Consider the following 23,953-nt stretch of genomic DNA (forward strand, 5'->3'; position numbering starts at 1 on the left):
AGCTCTTCTTTCGTCCACTTTCAGCACTTTGCTTGTCCTTTATGAGACTGTACACTGCTTTTCATCAAAAATAGGCTGTTCTTATTGTGCTGCTACAGCTTTGACTGGAGTTGCCCTAGAATTTTTTAAAACTGTGCTATGAGATACCAGGCTATTTCTGTTTCCTACATTACTACCACATACCAGCAAAGATCCAGTAAGTGTTCTGGACTCTTGGTGTCTCTTCTGAACTATCTAATTGGAGAGAAGGCTGGCTTTTAATGTTATAGTTTAATGTGCAAGCAATTCCTGGACTGATACAATTGTGTTGACAGAGGATGTTGCTTGTTAATGTGGTGTTTTATGTTTAAGAAAAAAACTTCACAACTATGAGCCTTGGGTTTTACATCTTTTTCATTTGTGACTTTCTGGTACAGGAATACCTGTAATGGAATAAAGTCATGTCTAAGTATGTCTTTGTGAGGAGGCTTGCACTGCTTTCAGCTCCTCTGGGGCAGAGCAACAGTTAACATCTCAAGACCTGTCCCAAGAGGAGGCTGATCATGAGAGTGCAAAGAACAGGATCCAGAAAAAAACTGAAATTAAGTTTAAGGGTTCAAAGTAGGACACTGATGTAGTTAACAAGTATGAAAGACAAAAGGAAGAAGTAAGGTATGTTAGTGAATCAGAAGTGCAATAGCAGAATTCAAAAGAGCGAAATAGTAATTTAGCTATGGCAGTTCTAGCACTCTTCTAGAAAATATGCCACCTGGCCTGTATTTTTTTTGCATTCAAATTTATTGTTAGGAAAGGCTGCAGGGTTTGTTTTTACTGTTCAGGTATGCAGAGTGTAGAAGTAGCCTTGGTATAGAGTGTGATTGATAGATGTGTGATGGTTTTCCAAGGAAAGAAGACTTATCTGATTTCTGCCTCTAAGTCGCCGCTGCCTTTAACTCATTCCCCACTTTCAGCTAAATTTGATAGAAGAGTAGAGATTTGGAAGACACATGTCATAGCCACAAGTTTTGGAATAAAGAAATATTGTCCAGACAGAAAAGACACACCCAAATTAGTACTCCCTCTCTTACCCCTGCTGAAGAAGATGCAGGTACATTTGAATTCCTTGTGTTTCTAGAGGTAATCAGCCTGCTTGTATTCACCATCAGAGGTATGAGTAAGAGCTGTTGCGGGGGCGATGGCTGAGAAATGTAGGAGAACTCTGAGAGAACAAGACCCCCAGGATTGTTAGTGTATGGAAGCTGGGGTACACGTGTGACATGGGCTGTGAAGTGTTCACAGTTACGTGAAGTGTGTGATGATAAAGAATGAGTATTTGGGTTTCATAAATAAAACCAGCTTTTGTCATTCTTGCCATTTAAGTGTTTCTTACAACAAAATAAAGAACAAAGTTAGATGAAATTATAATTAGAGATCAAACCACTTAAAATTAAAACTTGGTCATAACTGAGAATCCCTGTCTTTTAGGATCATTTTTGTCTGGAATGTTGGATTGTTTTAATAAGTAACTGGACATAACTGAACTGCAGCACATTGTCACTTGTGATATGAGAAAAAGTAATTGCGGTATCGTTTGCAGATATTTTATGTTGTTGCAAATATTCTTGATAACCTCTTTTTGAAAGGTTATTTTTCTAAGGAGCTGAGTACAAGATAAAAACAAAGACTTTCTAAATTATTAAAAAGATAAAATTTCATTTAAAATCAGAACTGCAATACTTTATAGTATATTGTGAAGCTGCTTTAAAAAAATCTTTCGTGTAATACACTTTATTCTTATTCACTGTCTGAATGCAACCCTGGATATCATAATTGATGTAAAATCTGGCTTTCTGGACTAAGTATTTGAAAATATCTGAAGTTAGACTTTTCAGAGGCAATGCTTCTGCTTTACATGGAACAAAAGCGAGGCAGGAGTTATATCAGGCAGATGTAAATGATTAGATGATGATTATGTATTTGTATTATGATGATGCTTTTACTCATGATATGTTTCACCATATGTGGCCCGGCAGCTCACCGAGATTTATCCAGCTTTGGTATTGAAAGATTCAGGAAGGATGTATGACAGAAAAAAAAAAAAAGAAAAAAAAAGAAAAAAAAAAACCAACCAGCTTTGTTCTCTTGCAAAAATAGATGTATGAAGCTTTTGATACTGTAATCTAACAAAAATATTGAGAGGATTGTAAAAAGAAGTCTCCAGTTCTAAAGGCAGTGAAATGTGTGTTACAATGATCTCAGTTACTGGACAGCATTGGAGGTGCCATATTCTCTGTTTGGGCATTTTTGAGCAAGCCCGAGTTGGGGACCACAGGGTGCTGACCAGCTCTCTCAACTGACAGGAAACGTGAGAAATGTTCAAGGCCAGGCTGGACAGGGCTGTCAGCAACCTGATCTGGTTGGAGATGTCCCTGCTCACTACAGGGGGGTTGGACTGACTGGGCTTTAAAGGGCCCTTCCAACCCAAACCATTCTATGATTCTACGACCAGACCTCAGAGACAGTGGTTTAAAGTTCGTGCTAGGAATTGGTGTGAGTGTAGAGCCTAGGCCGGAGCAGCTCTGGCAGTTCAGTGGGTAGCATCTTACGAGTTACCTCCCCTAATTTGATGTTGTTAATTGCTAGCTTATTACCTTAGGAGTAGGACCTGATGTCTCTGTAAAGTGAGAGAGTACACCGGGTTTTATGTTCATTATGACTGTGGCAATTAACAGCAAGGTAATTGAGTGTTATTAATTTCCCAGTAGGGGTATAAAAATGGATTCTAAGGAGATAAGGTTTTAGTTTTTTGTTGTTTTGGGGTTGTTTTTTTGTTTGTTTGTTTGTTTTTTTTTTTAATTAGGGAATAGTAATCTGGAGAAGCAATAAAAAAAATAATGTAAGCTCCTGTGTAGTCAGGTTTCAGAACACATTTTGAGTGTGTTGGATGATTAAAAAGGTGTCAGGTACAAATATGTAGTTAAGCCACCAGCTATAGTATTGTGGCAAATAATTCCCAAGAGAAGATGGGGGTTTTGGTGTTTTCTTGAATACTCAGGTTTCTTAAGCTTGTATTTTATGTCTGGGTGGTGATGGAGTTGATTGTATTTATAATCATACGGTAATTTCTATTGATTCTCAGTTCTTGAGTACATGGCTTTTATTACACTTGCTGAATTGGTGATTCCCAGAAATGCAAGCATATCATTCGTAAACTGTCTGTAAGCTGTCATTTCTTCCTGTACTCTGTGTGTGTGCATACATGTAAGCATTTCCTTCAATGCTTTCTTTATGACAGTCATCCTCTCTACTGTTCCATGTGAATCTGCTCATTGATACTTTTTCTTCAGAAAATTCAGATAAGAAAATATTTTATGTTCTGACCTGGAGAAATGCATTTAAAAAACAGTCAGATTTTTACAGTAAATAAAACTGAAGCTATTGTCTAGAAGATATGAATGCTTAAACACAAAAAAAAATTAAAGCTAGAAGTAGAATTGAGAATGCTTGTTTCAGCCAAATTTGAGAGGTCTTGGGTATAGCAGTGAAATGGTTAGACTCTGTAGAGTAGCAATATTGCTTCTTCTCTAATGTGGCAGAGGTGGCTAGATCTCCTGTTTCCATTTAAAACATGTTTGCTTCCTCACATGTACAAATTAAATTAAAAATGTGACCTTTTAGATTGCTGTCTGTATGAATATTTGCTTATCATTGTAATGTATGTTTTTTATTTACATAGTCTGCCAGAGTTTGTTCTCATTTAGTGCAGGGCAAATGTAATAAAAGACAAAATTCTTCTCGAGCCTTCCACTGTTTTAGGTGATCCTGGCTTTTCCTATAGACCTTGCCATTTGGGTAAAAGGTGTTTGAGGGGGTGGGGTGTAACTTTTAAAATTCCTTAATTCTGATGGGTGAGGAGACACTCATGAATGGTTTTCCTGAGAGCTGAAGACCACCAAGCAAATCCTCGTCTTAAGTTATAAAATACAGTTTCTTATCAGTTAGTATTGGCAAAGCAAAGCCTGCAATGTGTGGACAGGACAGGTATGCTCATGATTAAAGTTGCACCTCGCTTTTAAGTTTCAGTTAGGAACTTGACCAGAGATACTTAATTCTGATGTCACATTCGGTAGCTTTTTCCAAAGCAGAACTGTGTTGAATGCTTCTGTGTGTAGCATGTGATTTTATGTGTCAGTTGGTTGTGGTAGACAAAATATAAGTAAATATTAACCGTTTTCTAATTACTTCAGTTATTGTTGAAATTACTGTCTTAACAGGTTTTTTATATTATTCAAGATGTCCTAGGTGTACTTTTCCCATATAGCTTTTTTTGTCTGTATTTTCTTTAGAACGGTGGTGTTTTACATGTATAAGACAGATAAGCACAATTTAATTTATAGCTTATCATTTAACATCTGTAATGCTTTTTCTGTATTTGCAATACTAGGCAGCTTTAATGCACAATTCAGTTATTTGCAAGTTGGGTTTTTTTCTTAATTTTCCAGTGCAGCTGAATACATTTGGACGCACACTTCAAAAACTGGTTGTGACTTTCTGGTTTTGAAACACTGTTAAATCATGAAGAGTATAAGGAGGCTTTGTCTGTTTATTTACATTACGAAAGTAAAATAGTTTTGCTTGAAGGTTTATTGACAGTTTCCACTTGCTACCTTAAAACAAGTTTGGGTATTTTTCCCCAAAATCCCATTTTCTCATTGGGTATAAGATATTACCAAAACCTAGTATTTTCAAGTTAACTAAATAATGAACTTTTCTTCATATTTCTTTTTTCACTCCTTTTTTTTCTATTTTTCCAGCAATAGGCAGTGCAATCTGACTGTGTAAGCACATTCAAATTGGTTTTTAGTATTCAAATAGAAATAGGTTGAAGAGAACAAATAGAAATGGTGTAAACAACTTACCTGAAAAATGTAGTAAACTTTTAAAAAGCACCATCTGTGCTGTAATGAAGATAAATCTTTCCAATTATGTAGAGTACTGTGTTTTTAAAATGTAGCACCAATACTCATGTTAACTTTTGCAGTTAAGTGAAGCACAGTGTTTCTTTTTATCAGAAGTTTTGGAAATGCAATGTCAGTGGCAAACAGTAGTGCAGTTGGGTGATTCTGAATAGAATATTGGGAGAACATGGGTCTGAGCTTTTTTTGCTTGCCTTGTAAGTGATACTGGTCACAATAGCTTCCCTTTCTGTGACATAGTTTTAAACTATAAAATTCATTATTTCATCATCTTTTCTTTTGACAAAATCCACTGAGATTCATCAGTAAAAAGGCTTACACTACTCTCATATTTATGATGCCAATTTTGAGAACTGTTCTGTGTATTTTATTTTGTTATCACCATAAAGAGGAGGTTCTTAAAATGGAATTGCATTTTTTGAGGGGCTGAAAAATAGAAGATCTGTAATTCATTTGGGGGAGGTCAGATCTTAAGCATTTACTTCTATCATACAGAGGTTACATAAAGCATGAGGATCACATTATCCTTATTTTTCCAGGCACTTAATCTATCAGAGAAGCTACTTAGGGAAAAAATAATTCCAGAATTGGAGTATCATACATTGTAGTAACCAGATGAATCACTGGTAATGTAATATCACCAATGTAATCCAAAAAACTAAAACCTCACTCAAAAACCTTTTTGACCAAAAATCCCAACTTTCTTGAGAAAATATAATTCGGATGACTCCAAGAGCAAGAGCTCTAAAACTTGCTTCAGGAAACAATTGTTTCTTAGCACTCAAGCTTCCCCATGTTACCCTTGATCACTAAAAAGTAGGAGTTAGAGCCATTTAGCAGGTTGTGATCTGGCTCCTCATCTGCAAAAATATTGGATAAGGTCAACGAAGAGTCCCAGGAATGTATAAGAACAGGTGAGGTTGTTGTTTTGAGGGACAGAGGACCTTTTAGTACAACTGATTTTATCATAAGGGCTTGTGAAATATTATTTTTATACTTTTTCCTATTCTGAATGAGTGGTGATGGAGGCTTGGCACAGTGAAAATGAGATGGCTTTGGTGACTGTTGCCAATAATTCAAAGTTCCAATTAAGTTGTTACTTTTCCTGCTGGTTACATCAAATAAATTGCTTTTGTCTACTGAGTGTTTCTTTATTCCCCAAGGTTTGTGCCATCAGATGAAAAGAAGAAACAAGGCTGTCAACGAGAGAATGAAACTCTAATACAGAGAAGGAAGGACCAGATGCAGCCTGGGGGAACTACAGTCAGCGTTACTGTACCTTATCGAGTAGTAGACCAACCTCTGAAACTTATGCCACAAGACTGGTAAAATAGATTTCCCCTTTACAAAACTACTTAACCAGGAGAATGTAGAATTTGGAGGGGACCAGCAAATACTATTAAATTCACTAAAAAAAAAAAAGAAGATGTGGATATAAGAATTAATTTGATTGTGAACTCTGTAGGAATCTTTTCTTCAGGTGAAAATAATATGAAACCAGACTTACTTAAAAGATCATAAGAAATTGCAACACTGTATTTTAACAGTATGAGCAGCAGAACTAATTTTATTAGGTTTGCCTGAAATGTTCCAGAAATTCAAATAGGAATATTCATATTAGTTTTCTGGTTCATCATACTGTAGTGTGCAAGCCACTGAAATGTGATCTGAGAGAAAAATCCTCCTTTCTGCTTTCTTAATGAGAGTCTCTTGGGAAGATATGTTTGCAGGCCTTCAGCACCTGACATTCTAACTTTTGAAATAGTTTAAGAAAGAAAGAAAACACATCAGACAGTGAAGACTGAACTGTGATTTCAGTATTGAATCAGGTTAATTGAACTGGATTCAGTGAATGAAGCTTAATTCTGAAGGGAGAGGCACAGGGAGGGTAAAGGAATCATAGATAGCTTTTAGTTTTTGTAAAATACCGGAAACAGATTTTGTCTGTAGCCCATTCTTCAATGCCATATGAAAACGTATTTCTCTTTCAGCAGGAAAATCCTGGAGAAACATCTTTTTGTTATTTGCTGTAATAAATTAGGCAGCCTCACAAGTGTGAAGATTTTAGACATGCATGATGACGTTTTTGGTGGGTTTGTAACTTCCAAAGTAGATTTTAATGGAGAAGGAATCCAGCTTGATTATTCTTTTCCATTTGGGATTTGGTAGACTTTGATGCATTAAATTTGGGGATTAGATTAGATTAGATTAGGGAGGTAATTATTTGTTGTAGCAGGTAGGAGCCATGTTTGGATGTTATAAATATTCAGGAAAAAGATAGGCTATATGTTTGAGGTCATTTGTTCTCAAAGGTTTTTTTTTTTTTTTTTAAAATATATATATAATGTAAAAGCTTCATCTTAATCACAAATTTATTGTCTTCAACCACAGGTCATGGTTACATACTCTTACAATAAATGATGCACTTTGCAGAAATTTAGCAGCTGTCTCTTCTAGTAAGGTTTTAAAATAGAAATTAACAGTATTCAGAATAAAGGCTTTTAAATTGATACATCTCAGTTTACAGTGTTGTTTATAGAAGATTATCTCTAACATGGTGAAGCACTTTTTAAAAGCAAAATATAATGACCAGAAATAAACACTGTCTGACTTCTTATAAACATAATATGAAACTGAGCTGCATTCTGCAAAGGGACAGAGGTGAAAGACCAGAAAAACCACATGAATTTTTGTTTTGTTCAAAAGAGAAAAAGCAGTTGTGCTGAAGGTGTGGTTGTTAAATGCACTATACTGCTGTTTCTAAAATAAGAAGCTATGCTAAGGTATATTGCCTGTTTCAGAAAGCATGTAACTTAAGCGTTCAAGGCCATCAACATGTCCATCTCTTTCTGTGTTGGCAGGGATCGTGTGGTGGCAGTGTTCGTACAGGGTCCTGCTTGGCAGTTCAAAGGCTGGCCTTGGCTCTTGCCTGATGGATCACCTGTTGATATCTTTGCAAAAAGTAAGGGGTTGGGGTTTTTTTTTTTGTTTTGTTTTAAGTGATTTGGGGTTTGTAATTCTCTCTGGGTTTGTTTGTGGGGTGTTTATGCCTATGACGAAGTACCGCCAAAGTGCTGTTGGACTCTGGTGGCTGAGAAGACGGGGGGGTTAGGTCTTTGCAGAGACGGCAAATATTGACATGCCCTCTGCAATTCTTCTGTTCCAACCTGTGGAAGGTCACAGAAATCTTCAGAGCTGTCGTCTTTACAAGAGGTTCAGAAATAGCTAGTGCATAAACTTGCTTTCCAAGCTTCTAAAAAAAGGTGAAAAGACAATATATACTATAACACTTCATAGATAACAGGTTTACAGGCTGTCTTCGGATTTCATTGCCACTTTGAACAGAGGATTAATCACTTAGTATTTCACTAAGAAAGCTTTACAAATATGATCTAGTGTCTGATAAAAACTTGGAAGTTTAATAAGATACAAATACTTTTATGTTGTGAGCTAGATGTTATCACTGTATAGATCTGCAACAGGTTTTTTTGTGTTATCACAGTTACGCCCAGTATGCTTTGAGACACACTGCACTTTTCTCACACAGTTCACTCTCCTAGCAGTTACGTATGCAATAATATCTAAAGAAACTGTCAGCTTCTCTTCTCTGTTGCTTCATTGTGAAGCTGCCTTATAAAATAGACCTTTTTATAGTGTCCAGTGGTTTCTGAGCTATAGATTTTAAAAATAAAAAGACCTAATGGATACAAAAAAGAAGGGGAAAAAAAACCCACACACCCAAAAAAAATAACCATAAACCACCTCAGTTCAGTCTGTCATTCAGTGTGATGAGGAAACAAGTTTGATCAGGTTTTATGTGTGCACATATTTAGTGTGTGAAATAGAGGTGAGAAGGAGAATGCTAGTTTGATAAGGAGTAAAAACCAAACAGTCAGACAGAAGGCTAAGGATGTATCTGTGAGCAAGAAAATAGAATGAATTGCTTAAGGGAGCATTGAGAATGAACAGTAAGAGAGTCAAAGAGCCTGAAAGTCAATGTAAAAGGAAAAATCCACCACAGGAGAGAGGTAACAAAAGGGACTAATGAAAGATGAAAATAACACTTCAAAATGAAAGTACAGAGAAAATGGAAATTGTGAAAAGCAAAACCAAGAAAAATGGTGTTAAATATTTTTTTAAAATGTATAGTAGTTTCCTGATAAGAGTATCTCTGGGTCTTTTCCTAATGACTTTCCTCACTCCTCCAAATAGAAACAGTGTAAATAGAGGGCAGTGTCAGTCTGGTTGTATGTGTTTACCTTTTCCTGAAGCTCTCACTTTGCCCATATTTATAGTCTACAGTAGTCTTCATAAATGTGGTTTCTGGAATCTACACTTAGCGTTTCTTCATGTAAGTCACTGGGTCCTTGGTGATCAACAAATACTCAAAGCTTATCACTGTCATTTTGGAAAACAAGCAGGTTGCTTACCATGAAGAATTCCTCAATAAAATTTATGTTGGACCAGAGCCTGTCAAACTGGTTTTATTTGTTCAATTGCTATGTTATGTAGCATTTTGTTAGCTGAGTCTCTAAAATTCTTCTCCTTAGTTTTTGTTATGTGTGGTCTGAGTGTTTAATGTTCACGTAGCCAACAAGCTTATTTTTGCATCTACAAGTGAATGTTGGGAGATGAAATTTTGATTTATGTCATTTTAGTAAACAAATAGTTCATTTTGAATACCATTTTAAAGATCTTGCTGCTAGAGCACATTAGTGCACTTTAATACTGGTTTGTTGCTGTTTCAGAAGTGGATTGTTTTCTGCTTAATATCATTTAACCTTAATGCAGAGGCTCTGTCAGGTGTTGATTAAGTTTTCTGTAAATGCAGAGCCCTGGTATATCTTTATTTGCTTTCTCTGGAGTTACTTTAAAACATGCAACATTGTATCGCAAAAATAATGTATATTCTTAGTTTTCATTCACAAAGCTTGGAAATTTATCTGACAATGGTAAGCCAGATGATCACTTCTTTAGTTTGTTAATTGAAAAAGAAACTAATTTCAGATGCCAATCTTCTAAAAAGCTGCTAGATTTTATAGATTGACCTGTATCTGGAAAAGGGGGCTGACTTTATATATCTATTTATTTATTTTAGCCATTTAGGTAAAATTGTAGGTGGTTTTTGTGGAAGGAAAAATGAAAAGTGTGGTACCAGAAAAGATATGACGGTGACATAAAATAAGTAGTTTCCTCAGGTGTGGTCAAATGCTTCTGCTTCACTTCTCCAATAACGTCCAAAAGAGAAAATGCATCAAATTGGTTACCAGATGGGAATTGTACAAGACTTAAATACTTTGCATTGGGTTACGTCAAAATACGTCAAAATTGTCTATGGAAATCGGGAAGAATCGCAAGAAGATTTTAATACTCACTTTGTTAATGCTTAGACTTAACATAATTCACATGTGGCAATAGTTCCCAAGAGCAAAATAACTGTTAATATTTCACCATTTTTAACTGAGTAGTAGATCAGGGGAAACTGACAGTTACTAAATTTCTCTGAATGCTTCACGTGGCATTTGGGGGTTACTCTGGCATTCTGCTATCAATCTTCTACACAGACTTTCAGAAAATAGCCAGGCTTCCTTCTCAGTGGTCTCAGAAATCTGCGTTTGTGGGGTTTTTTTGTTTGTTTGGTTGTTTTTTTTAAATTCTTGGACAATTCAAAGATTTTCATAAAGAACATCTTTGTTTCCCAAACAAAATGTGCTTGAATTAGCAATGAGTTTCTGCTATTCTCCTGGAATCTATGCATATAAAAATAGGCTGCCCTTTCACTGCGACCTTTAACAGCATGGGAGCCTGATAGTGGCCACTGACCAATATATTTAGCTCAGCGCCCTTTATTAACTAGTTTGCTTTCTTGAGATGGGCTTATTAATTTTGTTCTCATGCTCTATTCTGAAAGAAGAAGGGTGAGGTGTGAATTCTTTTTGACTAATAATTAAATACTGTAAAGTCGTCATATGTATACACTAAGTGTTTCCCTGTTTCCTGTAGTTAAAGCATTTCATCTCAAATATGATGAAGTACGTCTGGATCCAAATGTACAGAAATGGGATGTAACAGTGTTAGAATTAAGCTACCACAAGAGACACTTGGACAGGCCAGTGTTTCTGCGCTTCTGGGAAACTTTGGACAGGTATGTTTCCTGTTGAAGATCGTTTATGCTCATGCTTTTATGGTGGGAATTAAAAGTTATGGCAACAAGGGAATTGTATACACCTTGGACATCTGAACAATGTTGTAGCTTGAAAATACTGCTTGTTTAGATTTTCCCTGATGATACAGTTAAATATATACCATTATATTTTATTACAGTCTGTAAATGATAATCTCCAAAGTGTAGTATGCGTGGATTTAAAGGAAGGGTAGTTACCATTAGTCATTGATTAGTACCATGAGTTCCCACCTCCCTTCAGGCAGAAGGAAAGGAATGGAGAACAAACTACATGATGCAGAGTTTTCCTTTGCTCCCCCAGCCCTCCCTTTGGACTGCAGTTCTGAGCTTACAAGTTCTCCTCCTTTCTCTCTCCACCTCACTAGATGACAGTCTAGAAAAAGTGAGGAATTACCTTAAAGATAAAGAGCTACAAAGCATTATCTTATCCTGATGCCCTTGAGTCCACACCTCTGCGTAGAAGAGGAAGGAAGTAAAATAAGATGTGGTACATAAGTTTTTGGACTGCATCTTATGGGCCTTCCAAGTACTTAGCCCTGCCTTTTGTCAGAAGCAAGGGATGGAGGAGCACCAGCAGCTCTGTGAAGAGCAGTGTTGCTTCTGGCTCTGCTTCTCTGTGGTTCAGAACCCTCAGAATACCTTTTTCATGTTGTAGAGAAGAAACTTTCTTATCATGAAGCACTTGAAGAAATATTGAGGGAAGGGAGAAGCCCATGCATTTCATGAGTGTTTAATCTTTACTTGTTGATTGCACAGCAAACTGCTTGAATGATTGAGTGAACTTCAAAAAGAGAAACCCTATGAGAATTGTCAAAGTAATTCAGACTCTATATGGCTGCTTATTTAAAAGTCTCAGCTGAACTATATATCTGAATTGTCAGAATGAACTAGAGTTATCTTTTAACAACACTCTTCCAATGTTAGAAGTCATGTGATGCCTTGGAAAACATGAATTTTCTTCGAAGCAGAGGTTTTAGTTGACTGTCTTTTAGTGGGACAAATATCATGCATAATGCAGAGCTATATGGCATTATAAGCCATTGCATGCCTTTGGCAACTTGGTAATTCTCTAAGAACTTTATTTTAACAAAGTCTGTGCATATTATTCCTGAGAGTAAAATTTCTATAAATACCAAAAGAATAGTAATGTTGTTTTCTGTTAATTTGTTTCAGGTATATGGTAAAGCACAAGTCTCACTTGAGATTCTGAATCCTTCAGCTGCCATTTCCTGAAGTGTGGATTGAGAAAAATGAAAGGGGCTCCAGTTTGGAGACCAGAGCTCGCACTATATGATATGTCAAGAACTTTAAAAATGAAGAAGGGTCACAGTTTAAACTTTTTATAAAATCTTGTTTGAATGCTTCATGCTCTGGCAGGTTGATACCTGTTATTATTCAGAAGCAAAGGGGTTTTGCTTAAAACTATTTTTTTAATGTTGTTAGCCTTCTAGTCTGCAATCCAAATTGTATATTTTGATAGCAGCAGTTTCTTCTCTGTTTTGTTAAATTAGCCACATTTTTAAATAATGTGTTCTGTTCCTTATTAGAAAATAGATTGATCTTCACTGCAGGTTACAAATGTGTGTGTGTGCGTGTGCGCACGTGTGTGTGTATATATATATGTGTGTGTGTGTCTATATATTTAATGTATAAAAAAAAATTATAGACACACTTATGCACATATAGATGTTACCAGGCTTTCTAAACCACTTAGCTTCTGAGCTTAGTTTTGGTTTTCTTTGCTTATTGTTTCACTTACTGAAAATATTTTGTTGTGAATGATACTATGTTTTAGTCAATAGGACTTGCAAACTGAGCAAAGTGAAAATTGTTTTGGATAAATCAAAATGTCAACCTATATATGTATATTCTGTCAGTCTTTGTTGAAAAAGGGAAGATGAAACTCAAGAAACACTTTTTTGGATTTGTAATGTCCCAGTTTATTAAATCTTTAAACTTTATTATAGGAATACCTTCAAGTCATGTTAACTTTGAATTGCCATTCTCCACACAGGTCTCTTTATTTAAACTGAAAGTGTGCATGTGTACGTTCCCAGCTATCAAAATACCTTTGCATATGGTCTACATGTTACCTAGATTAAACAGTGAATAGAGAAGGAGAGAGTTTTCTTTTTTTTTTTTTCCCCTGAAACAGCCACCACAAGGAAAAAAAGATTTTAACTTCTTTGAATTTATACCTCTAATACCACCTCTAATATTATTTTCTTGTGACAAAAGTAGCCCAGACTATGTCTATAGGACTTGTAATTTTCTGAGATGAGTGGCTAATATAGCCTCCCAACAGTCCTGCATTGGAATGGAAAATGAGCCTACTCCAGTTACCAAAGAACAGATTTGCTGTATGTGAGTATAACTGAGGCCAGAAGACCCTGGTATTAGTATGAATTTATGGTATCTGTGTATCTATTTAATAATATTAAGTTGATGTTGCATACCAGTGGATGTAGAGAATAATCAAATACTGTAATACCCACTTTTTTTTTTTCTGGGATAAAAAAAATACATGTTTATATTCCTCTTCTTGAAATTCCAAACCATGGTTTTTTAATATACTTTACATTTAAGGTTTGACAAAAGTAAAATGTTCTACCTGTTCTTCTTTAGTTTTGCTTTTTATTTGATGTTACCTTCATTTTTAATAAAACCAGAAGGCACATCTCCTTAAGAGGTTTTTAAAACGATGTCTAAAATTTGAGAACTGTGAGGTCTGACTTTTAAGTATATGTTTCCATCCCCGCTATATCAAGACTACTATTTTCAAATGGTCTTAATGCAAATGTAAAAAAAAAACCAAACCATCAAACAAAAAACCCAGTGACTCCAAGATTAGAAGAAGTTGACACTGGAATTTTTTTAATGGATTCTGTGAAGTAACTGAGAAGAGCAGACAATACAGAACTACTAGAAGTTCTTCTATTAGCATGGGCAGTTGGTCAGTACCAAATGACTACTTTTTCCTAATACTTAAGGTTATTATAAATATATCTATGTAATACATGAGTGAGCTAAAACATTCAGTACTTTGTTTTAACGTGTGCAATCATTAGAAAAGCGATAATGGCTATCAACACAGCAATCGCTACCATGAGGAAGTGATTCAATTTAGAGTTCATTACTGCTTTAAATAGTGGGATATCTTGTATGGGGTTTTTAAACTCTCAGATATTTCCAATAACAAATGTAATTTTTTTCGGACTTAATCAGTACTTCATGGCCCATGCAGTTTTGAAGAGGCTTCTACAATGGACAGCAAATGTAAAGAGCAAATTCTGAAGAAATATGTACTTCATGTGCACTGTGAAATACAAACTGATAGTGATGTTATAATAGGCAGGGCCTGATTATCTTTTTTCTCTGTCCTGTATTTCACTTCTTAACACGTGTTTAAAACACCTCAGGTCCAATATTGTATACAAGGGATGGCTTGACGTAAATGTATATATTGTATACATGTATACATACATTCATCACAATATATACATTTATATTGTATATATTGTGATGTATGTATGTATTTGGAGGAACTCCTCTGAAACTAGTGAAATTACATGGTTATGACACTGGCAGAACAACAAAATCCATGAAATCTTTTATGAACTGTGCCATTTTTTATGGATTGAGCATAGACCTTTAACATCTTAGAATTTTGTACTTGCAAGCAATTTACAGCACAAGTTGTAAAATATGTATTTGTGAAGGAGTTGGCACCTGATTGTGCATATTTTTGTCAGTCATAAAAGTAGTGATGTTTATAAAATGAGCCATTTTGCAATCAGATTCCTGCTGACATTATTGGAAGTTTAATTAGGTTGTCAGAATAGCATTCCTGCTGCCTTCATAAATAACTGCATATAGATTATGAAACTACTTGGACTTAAAAATTTAGCCTTAGAGCAGCATTTTGCAGCACAGCTGGAATTTTAGACACTTGTGTTATGCTTAATTTATCTACAAGTTAATGTAGAGTAATAAAGAAAATGGATACTAAGAAGTAGGGAAGCTGGAGGATCAGACATCTGTTTTAGTGAGCTGCATTCTTATTGTTGAGCAAATTTGGTGCACTGCTTAGAGGTGTATGAAGTGTGTAAATTGTGCTCAATTAAAATACATAACTAAAACTGAGCTACTTAACCGACAGTAGTTTGAATAGTAGAATGATACTAGGATGTGAATCAGATGCAAACTGGCTGTTTCTGTTAAACCTCTTAAGTTGTCCTAACTCTGTTTCATAAGTACAAGATGAACAAGATGAAACAAGATGAAAACTGTTTTGAAGTCAGCTATTCGGCTCCCATACTGTCAGCAGGTGATTACTTGTTTTAGTAGCAAGGTTATAGGGGCCAGTAGACATATCTGAAATAATGATTTTATATTAAAAAATAAAATACCTGTGATTGATATTATTTGAGCTTTCTGAATGCCACCTTGAGCAAAGCAGACAAAGGTGGAATTTTTTGTAAGGTAAAGTAGGGCAACTGCAGGGATGTGTGTACCTGAAGGAATTGCAGATCAGCATCCTCAGTTGAGTAGGCTCGGCTGTTTAGTTATTACCTGGAAATTTTTGTAGCAAGATACTTTCACAAACAGGTACTGAAGTCAGTGCTTGAGCTAGACAATTTATAGAACTGTTCTGCAATGCTGTAAACCTTTTTATTTCTGAATACAGAAGTAGGTAGTAGATTGTTAAGTTGCCCTTGATCATAATTTGAACTATTATGTGGTATTTTCCAGATAAGCCTTTATCAGAGCAGCAAATTTGGTTTTGGCCTTCATTTGATATGCAGTCAGTGTATAAAATATTACCATTTTCTGCAGGGGCCTGCAAAAGTAGGTTTTATTAGCACAGCTTTCATTCTTTTGCTGGTGAAATATGCACTTAGTCGCTAATTCTTGCAAACACTATACCAAAAGAAAAAAAAAAAGCTGGTCAAAATTAATGGCTTAGTGATTTTAAAATTTAATATCATGAATGCATTTTAATTCAAAAGCCATAACTGGTGCCAAGTACTTTATTAGAGCAATGTGTTCATGAAAAATTAAAATCCTTGCCTGAAGAAACTGTTGGCCAAGTAGGTTACAGTTCAGCTAATCTGCAGAAAAATGTGCCACAAACTGGAATCTCTGAGTGTCATATTCAGAGTTACTTATTTGTTCCTTAATTTTTTTTTTTTTTTTGAAGAGAGATGGAAGTATTGCTTTCGTTTTCTGAACAATTACATGCTTCAGTAGCAATTCTGTGGTTTACCTCCTTTGATTTGGTTTTACCCTAAGACTGTTAACACGATACAACAGTTGAGGCAGTGATGGAAACAGATCACTTTGTGTGAAGCTGTTTAAGTGAGGCTCATGCGCTTGACAAAGACAAAGATGGGTTCTTAACAGAACTATGATCCGGTAGGTAACATTGAGTCCGTTGTTCATCTGTCATTGACTTGTCTGTATATCATTCTTCTCAGTGGTGATGCTATCAGAGAGGGCAAGTTTGAGAACAATAAGATTTCATCAAGCAAAATTCATTGGTAGGTAGTCCACAGTGACAAGCCGTGCATCCAGACTGATTTACTGTGTTAATTTTTCTTTAAACAAAAATTTTATAAATTTTTAAATAAGAATGCAAATGCAAAGAACAATCTCAAATGTTTGCAACTTTATTGCAGAGACTAGTTCACATGTAAAACTGAAAGATATGAGGTGGTACATAAAAATCTCTAAGAAAAATACCGTGGTTTATGGTTTTTATTTGCATCTGTATATTCTTTTGCTCTAGTTTGTTTTATTTCAAATTCGGGAAACTGGTTACTTTCTTCCGAAGATTCTTTCATGTATCATTGCAGACTATCAAAGGTAAATCTTTAGCTGCAGTTGCTTGAATGCTTGGTTAAATGAGTTTGGAGATTATAAATTCTGGCCCAACTGTGTCCGTGGGCCTGAATTTTAAGAGTGGTTTTGAAGGTTCAAGTTAAGATTAAATATTCTAAGAATCTGATGGGGACAGTCACTATGGAATGAATGGAGAAGACAAACTTTTCATGAAGTTAAGCCTTTAAATTCTCACACAACTGTCATAAACTTGTGCTTAATGACTGTTTCGATAAATCTTGACTTTTTGGATACATCTTGCCACTTGACCTATTATTGACATTTTTACAAAGTTAATAGTTTAGTAGCAGCTCAAGTCCAACTCTTGAAAATTCTTAGCAAAAATATCTTGAAGACTTTCAAAGGTGGTTTGTCTTTCCAAATGCAATAGTCAACTTATCCATGAAAAAAGAAACAGAAGAAAGCCTGTTTCTTTTGTTCCTGTCAATCAAGACCAACCCTGCAGTTCCGTAATACTGAATGGATTTTTAATGGTAAAATAAGATGTCAAAAATACCTTAAAGAAACTGTTTCTAATTTTTCTTGTTCCTGCCCTCTTGAAATGCTGTCCAGGAGACCTGTCCAGCCCCTCATCTTCCCGACTTGTTCTTTCTGCTAGTGTCTCCCGACCTGGGAGCTGCAAGCTTTCTGAGGACCTCAGCTCAGCATACATTCATGAATTATTCCTCTGCCCAATCTTCATCGGTGTACAAACAGGGCAGTGGAAGCACAAGAAGCACAAGCTCCTCCCTATTACACATCAAAGAACTGGTTGCAAACTTAAAATAAATAAATAAATTAAAAACCCCACCTTGTAAGAATTGTGAGGTGACCACAGCAACTAATACTAATCTCAACAGTAGAAAGCATGTATTTGATTGTTTTCCAGGGCTGTGAGTTATTGATAAATTTTGCAGCATGCCCTTGGAAAGTTCAGAACGTCACAGGAAATTATACTGTAACTGAATGGTACCTCACCAGCTGCCTCTCTGTATATAGTGAGACATCTCAGCTCAATTCCCCTTGAGGACCCCTTCCTCACTTCAAGCGTTCCTACTCACCATCACTGCAGTGAGGAAGGAGATGATCTTCTACATAGTCATATCCCCTATTGTGTAGCTTGTTTTGTTTGTCTACCAGGCATTCTTCATTTTGGTATTCTTGAGAACTGTTGTGATTTTCTTGATGGTGACATGCTACTGAAAGTATGTCTGTGGGTTTTTAAAAGACACAACCCAAATAATGGGAATGAAATTATTTAGCAGTGCTCTCCGTGTTCTTATGGCAAATATCACTGCTGAAGATCCTGCGAATAACACTGATATTACGAGTGGAAGATTAATTTAATTACTTCAGAATGTTACATATAGCCACTTCGTATGGTAGGTATTTTCAGCTATTCATTAATGTAACTTTGTTTAAGTCCACTTGCTGCGTCTTGTGTGAAATTGAAGTTGCAAGTTCCACTGGAGAAAGGAGATCTTTTTGTTCTGTAGTAAAACTTGTATCAAAGAGCCTCTGTTTTATGCATGATGGAAGCACTTAGTCTGGTTGCAGAAAAGTTGCTAAAAAGGGAATAACAGGAATAAAGATCAAGGAAAAAAAAAAACTAAAAAAAAAGAACCAAACCTAGATAAGCTTCCTAAAGTGAGATTACTAAACTGAAATACGTTTTCAACAATTCATTGTGAAGTCTACATAGAACTAATTTATTTCTGTGTTCAGTGGATTAATACCCTAAATTACCTTCCCAATAATCTTGGTTTAGCTTTATCAAATCAAAAGATCTACAAATTCACTCAGTCTTTCTTGAATTTTATTAATTTTCACTTTTAATCTTTATTTTTCTGGCTTTGGTCAGTACCTGTTGGTCTGTTCATCTAGACTTTTCTTTCCTCCACATGTCAAGGCAGCTGGATGATCTTGTAAGTACAAAATTAAGGAAGTACAGAATTACAGTTAATTTTGCATTTATATGCATGGTTTTACATTCATATTATTATTCCACTGAGAAGAAATGTGCATCCCTCATGAGGCATGTTGCAATTTTTTACATCATTACTTTTGTAATGTATCTAAATTGAAGTGCAGTGCTCTCCATGTGTTGCAATTTTTTTCAGAACAGGTTGGACATTTGGCCATACAACATCAGACAATAATCAATATGGTAACTAGGCTGCATAAGAAATTATGGGTAAGGAGAACTCTGCATTTATTAATTTGCCTCTCGGGAGGCTTGTTTTTACGCTGATCCAGACTGAAGGCAGCTGTGTTGCCTAGCCATTCCCAAAAGAAAGAAACAGCCTTTGAGAACTCCAGCATTGAAAAAAAAAAAAGCCAAAAATCTGGCAAGTGCATTGTATGTGCCAGGGATTTGTCCATTTAGTAGGAGATGGTCCTGAAACATCACGCAGGTATCTTCAAAACATTCTCATTTTTCGCACAGTCTGCAAGTCAAACGGTAATAAACTTGCCATTGCTATGCTAACAATTCTTTGTGCATCGTATTATGCAACATAGTTCTAATGTGTTTCTCATATTCTGGAATCGTGATTTATATTGTTATTTTTTGGATTAATGCCTTCAGATGTGTTACCAGTCACATCGGGGTGGCGGGGGGGGGGTGTAAGTATTTTCTGATTTTTAGCTCCTTAGGTATACAGGATCTTGCAGCAGGAAATAACGTCCATTGCAGGTGGTAGTGTATCTGAGATGCATGATAGTAAAATGGAAAAATGAGTGGATTGTGGTCAGTGCTTAACAAGAGGATTTCTGGGGCACAACAATACAAATCCATGATAAGTCATCATTCCCACACTATCTCAAGCTGTAGCAAAGTTTTCTTACATCCTGTCCATTGGTTCTTTCACAGCATTTACTTCCAGTTGTTTTCTAAGTCTCCAGTCTTTCTACCGCATTGTAGTACCTGCCCAGTTTTTATTTCTGTAAAAATAATGCAGCTAACCAGTACCATATTGTTAGCCTTATAAACAGTCATTGAGCGTATCTTATCTCATGCCAATTTTTTTAAGAGTAGTAAAACATCAGATATTTTACATCTGAAATACAGAGATAAATGTCTGGTTTTCTTTAATGCAGCTCTTATGTTCCGTACCACACTTAACAGTGCATTGTAGGGTATTGTCTGCAGACTACAAGACTCCTTAAAAACCAGCAATAACCTTGAAGCTTTTAGCAACAAGGCAGAAAAACCAGGGGTTCTGCTGTGTCATAAAATGATGATAAGGTGAGGAGGTTCGGGACTATCATAGGAGTCATATTTCTACAGTGGCTACGGGCAATCATGATTTATCTTAGCTATTGTCTCAACTTTCAGGTTAAGATTTACATGCTAAAAAAAGGATACAACCTTTTCATCATGCCATTTCCTTGATTAGAATGTGCAACTGAAACAATCTTAATGAAGTAGTTGTCTGACTCAGCTAACTATTGCATCTTTCTCCCTGGGTAAGCGAGCTGACCCTGCAAAACCCTAATTTAGGTCATGAGGTAAATTGACATAGCTTTTACATTAGCTGAGTATGTAGCTAATAACTGCTAAAGACAGCAGTTTTTCTACTATTGGAAATTGATCACAATGTAAAAAAAAAAAAAATTATGAAGTATTTTAAAGTTACGAAAAAGCTCTAAGTCCAAACTTACGTCTGAGAAAATGGCTGCCTGCAGAGGGCCAGATTCATTTTGCATCAGCAATGCCATAACATGATTGATATAAATGATATTGTAAAGTATTGATTTTGAGATAAATTACTTTGAATCTTTAAGTTTTCCAGAAATTCATTGCTTTTACCCAATGACACCAGTGTTTGAAAATTTCTTTGCCTTTCTGTGAAGGCATCAAGTCCAAATATCCTGTCACATGCCTGGAAGGCAAAAATTCTGCCTGCTGTCTGATGGAGAGTATGAATGATTGCTGTTGACTTAAGTTTCTAAATGGCACACCTTGTGCACTTTCCAAAGAAACTCTGTGCTATTAATTTTTACCTTCCTGTTAGAGCCTTTTTAACTCCAGTTATTTGAAGTAATATGTGTATCTTTAAACAGAATGATAAACCTGATTTACCAAAGTTGCGGGATAAAATGCAAAGCCTAGTATCATTATTTGTGTCATGCAGAGCTAATGTGATTTTCCTATAATTTTCCACAGTTGTCTTTTTAACTATTATGCTTGCAAAAGAGTGTGAAGAAAGAAAATTAATGATTCTAGATCAAGTATTTCCAGTATTAAAGTAAATTTATCTAAGTTAGATGTGGAAAGTCTACATAGTATGCAACAACAGGAAGAGATCCATAGACATTTGCATCTACATTTTTTGCAGTTTTAATTTTCAAGGGTACAAGTATATTTTGTTAGCATTATTGTTTTTCTTAAGAAGAATGCAATTTACTGTGACGTTGTTCTCCCTTTTGTTTATGTAGTATGTTTCTTGACTAGACTTTCCACTGGACTTCAGTGTTGTTTATTTCATCGGCAGAAGAGAAATGAACATGGGTTTTGGTGGTTTGTTTGTTTGTTTGGGTTTTTGTTTGGTTGGTTTTTTTTGGGAAGTGTGTTTGTTTCTTTTTAAGATTCAGGGAAGATCTAATCTGTTTCCCAGTACCTAAGAGGTAGCTGTACAACAGACAGTGATACTTTCTTCAGAAGGATGCCTGGTGACCGGACAGGTTGCTTCAGGGAAAGTTCTGTCTGGATGAAAAAAAAAAAAAAAAAAAAAAAAAAGAAAAATCTTCACTGGAGTAATTTCGCATAGGAATGGATTGACCATGAAATCTTGGAAGCATATTTCCTTTCTACAAGTACTTGAGACTTGGCTTGACTGGGCCCCGGATAACCCAGTCTGTGGCCTTGCTTTTAAGAGGAGGTTGGACCTGTGGATCTCCAAAGACACAGACTTTTCCCTGAGCCCACAAATCCCCTGAGTGCTCCCTGTGTTATCTCAGGGTGTTTCAGGGCCACTGGTCGTTCTCACACCTGGTAGAGATGTACAATGTGTGGTTCAGTGTTGGGACCCAGTTCATGGTAAATATGTCTTTAAATAGAGATGCCTAAAGTTAGTGACATGCTGATGTTCTCTACTGACTTGAGGACTTCCACGACAACAGACTTACTGGTGCTTTCTGGGGAAAATTAACAATACCCAGTGCTCCAAAGCGAGACTGACTCCTGCGCAGGTTGGTAGCAGCAGCAGGTTGACCGACGGGGGCTCTGCTGCCCGCACCGGGGCCTGCAGGCCGCCAGCTCCTGCCTATCCCTCAGGCAGCCCTGCCTGGGGCCCTGCTCGGGAGCTGCAGCCCGGCCTCCCGCAGAGACCGCTGGCCCTGCCGCCCTCCCCCCAGCAGGTTCAACACAAATAAAGTGATTTCTTTTCATCTCTCTCTCCTGTCGCCATGTTGGTGAGGTGCCTGGCCAGGGAGCAGGAGGCGCTGGGACACAGAGGGAAAGAGGTTAGGTTTTGGCCTTCATGCCTGTTACTCCATTTCGGGTGTCTCCTCAGTTTAATCAGTCAGTTCATAATTAGCAGAAGATGGTGCTATTTAAATGTTGTTTTGACTAATCTTCTAATAATGGCCAGGATGATTTTCCTATGTAAATATTAACAATCAAGTTTATTTGCAGCTTTTTTCCCCTGCCAATGTGTAGTGTTGCTTAATTCACACCAATCTTGGCTTAAGCAGAAAAGCCCTTCACTAGAGTTGCTTTGTATTTTTTTCAGATCCCAATTGAGGAACTTCTTGTAGTGTACTTCAAATACAAGCCTGTACCCATAATAGTGATTTTGGCTTTTTGTGGAAAAACGTATTGCTGCCTTTCTTGAAGTGTTAGCTATTATTTTTTCCCTTCATTATCAAGACTACCACAGGTTTTTTTTTACTTGATATCCAAACATTTTAAAAATAATCACTGTGTTTCTAGTCTTGTCTAAATTAATGTTTCTGTAAACCTTCCCTTAAACCAATGTGGTACATTTTTATATGTGGAAATCAAAACCATACCACAAAACTCCATTTTTTTTTAACAAGATTTTTATAGAAATTTCTTGTATGCTCAGCGTTGCCAAGATGATTTAGATGGGCGACTTCCAATATAATTAGCCCTCATTTATTTTCATAACCCTTACATCTGAAACATTTCATAAGCAACTTGCTAGTAGACTAAAATGATAATTTCTCGTAGAAAGGATAGACCTGAAGCAGATATTACTGCAAATTAATGTGCTACTGGCAGTAGTTGTGGGAGATGTAAGTGTCCTTCACAAACCTTAATGTATTTATATTCACAGGGAAAAATCACTCTTTTCGCATGACTAGTAGACTGGGCACAGAAGTGAAGTAAATTCAAGTTTTTAACTTGAAGTCCAGATTAATGCTGAATGCTTTTTAATGAATAGTATACTCAGGCTAAAAAATGGCACATGGTGGGAGAATGAAGCTAGTCATGAATCAGGGCTGAATCTAGAGAAGTGAGGTGAAAAGAAAGATTAGAGAGGTGAACATTTAGATGAAACAAAAAAGTAAAAGATTTTGTCTTCCAATCCCCCCTCCCACAAATCCCTGTATATATCAAGTTAATGTGAAATAACTTTTTTTTTTTTTTTTTTTTTACTTAAAAAAACAATCTACAAGCTGCAGAGACCAAAATCTGTTTCCATGGCTGCATCTGTCCTGGGATGGGAAGTTGAATCCTCATTGCATTGATCAGCAGTGTGCAGGGCATTTCAGACTTTGGGGATTTTCAGGTGAAATACAAACAAATTGGCTTCAAACTTTTTTCCTTCTGTCAGAAAGTAGCTGAGCTCTGAGACTCATGCACAAAGAATTAGACCCATCTGCCTGTTAGTTTACCTCCTTGGTAAATGGTGAATGGATTGTGTCAGTCCATGCTTTTTCTTCCTAAGTGGGAGATTCTACTATC

At 36.2% G+C, this 23,953-nt stretch overlaps 1 protein-coding gene across 1 annotated transcript in view; it reads left to right on the top strand.

Moving 5' to 3' along the window:
• CDC73 (cell division cycle 73) overlaps positions 1 to 13,955 on the top strand; it is a 105,259-nt gene extending 91,304 nt beyond the window's left edge. Inside the window, exons 14-17 of the mRNA XM_086753273.1 lie at positions 6,119 to 6,280; positions 7,817 to 7,917; positions 10,959 to 11,100; positions 12,313 to 13,955. Coding sequence (XP_086609399.1) covers positions 6,119 to 6,280; positions 7,817 to 7,917; positions 10,959 to 11,100; positions 12,313 to 12,349 — 442 coding nt within the window. The 3' untranslated portion in view covers positions 12,350 to 13,955. The remainder of the gene's footprint in view (positions 1 to 6,118; positions 6,281 to 7,816; positions 7,918 to 10,958; positions 11,101 to 12,312) is intronic.
• Positions 13,956 to 23,953: the final 9,998 nt, after the last annotated feature.

The sequence above is a fragment of the Chlamydotis macqueenii genome, chromosome 8 (genome assembly GCF_036417535.1).
Source record: "Chlamydotis macqueenii isolate bChlMac1 chromosome 8, bChlMac1.mat, whole genome shotgun sequence".
In the NCBI taxonomy this organism is placed as follows: Eukaryota; Metazoa; Chordata; class Aves; order Otidiformes; family Otididae; genus Chlamydotis; species Chlamydotis macqueenii.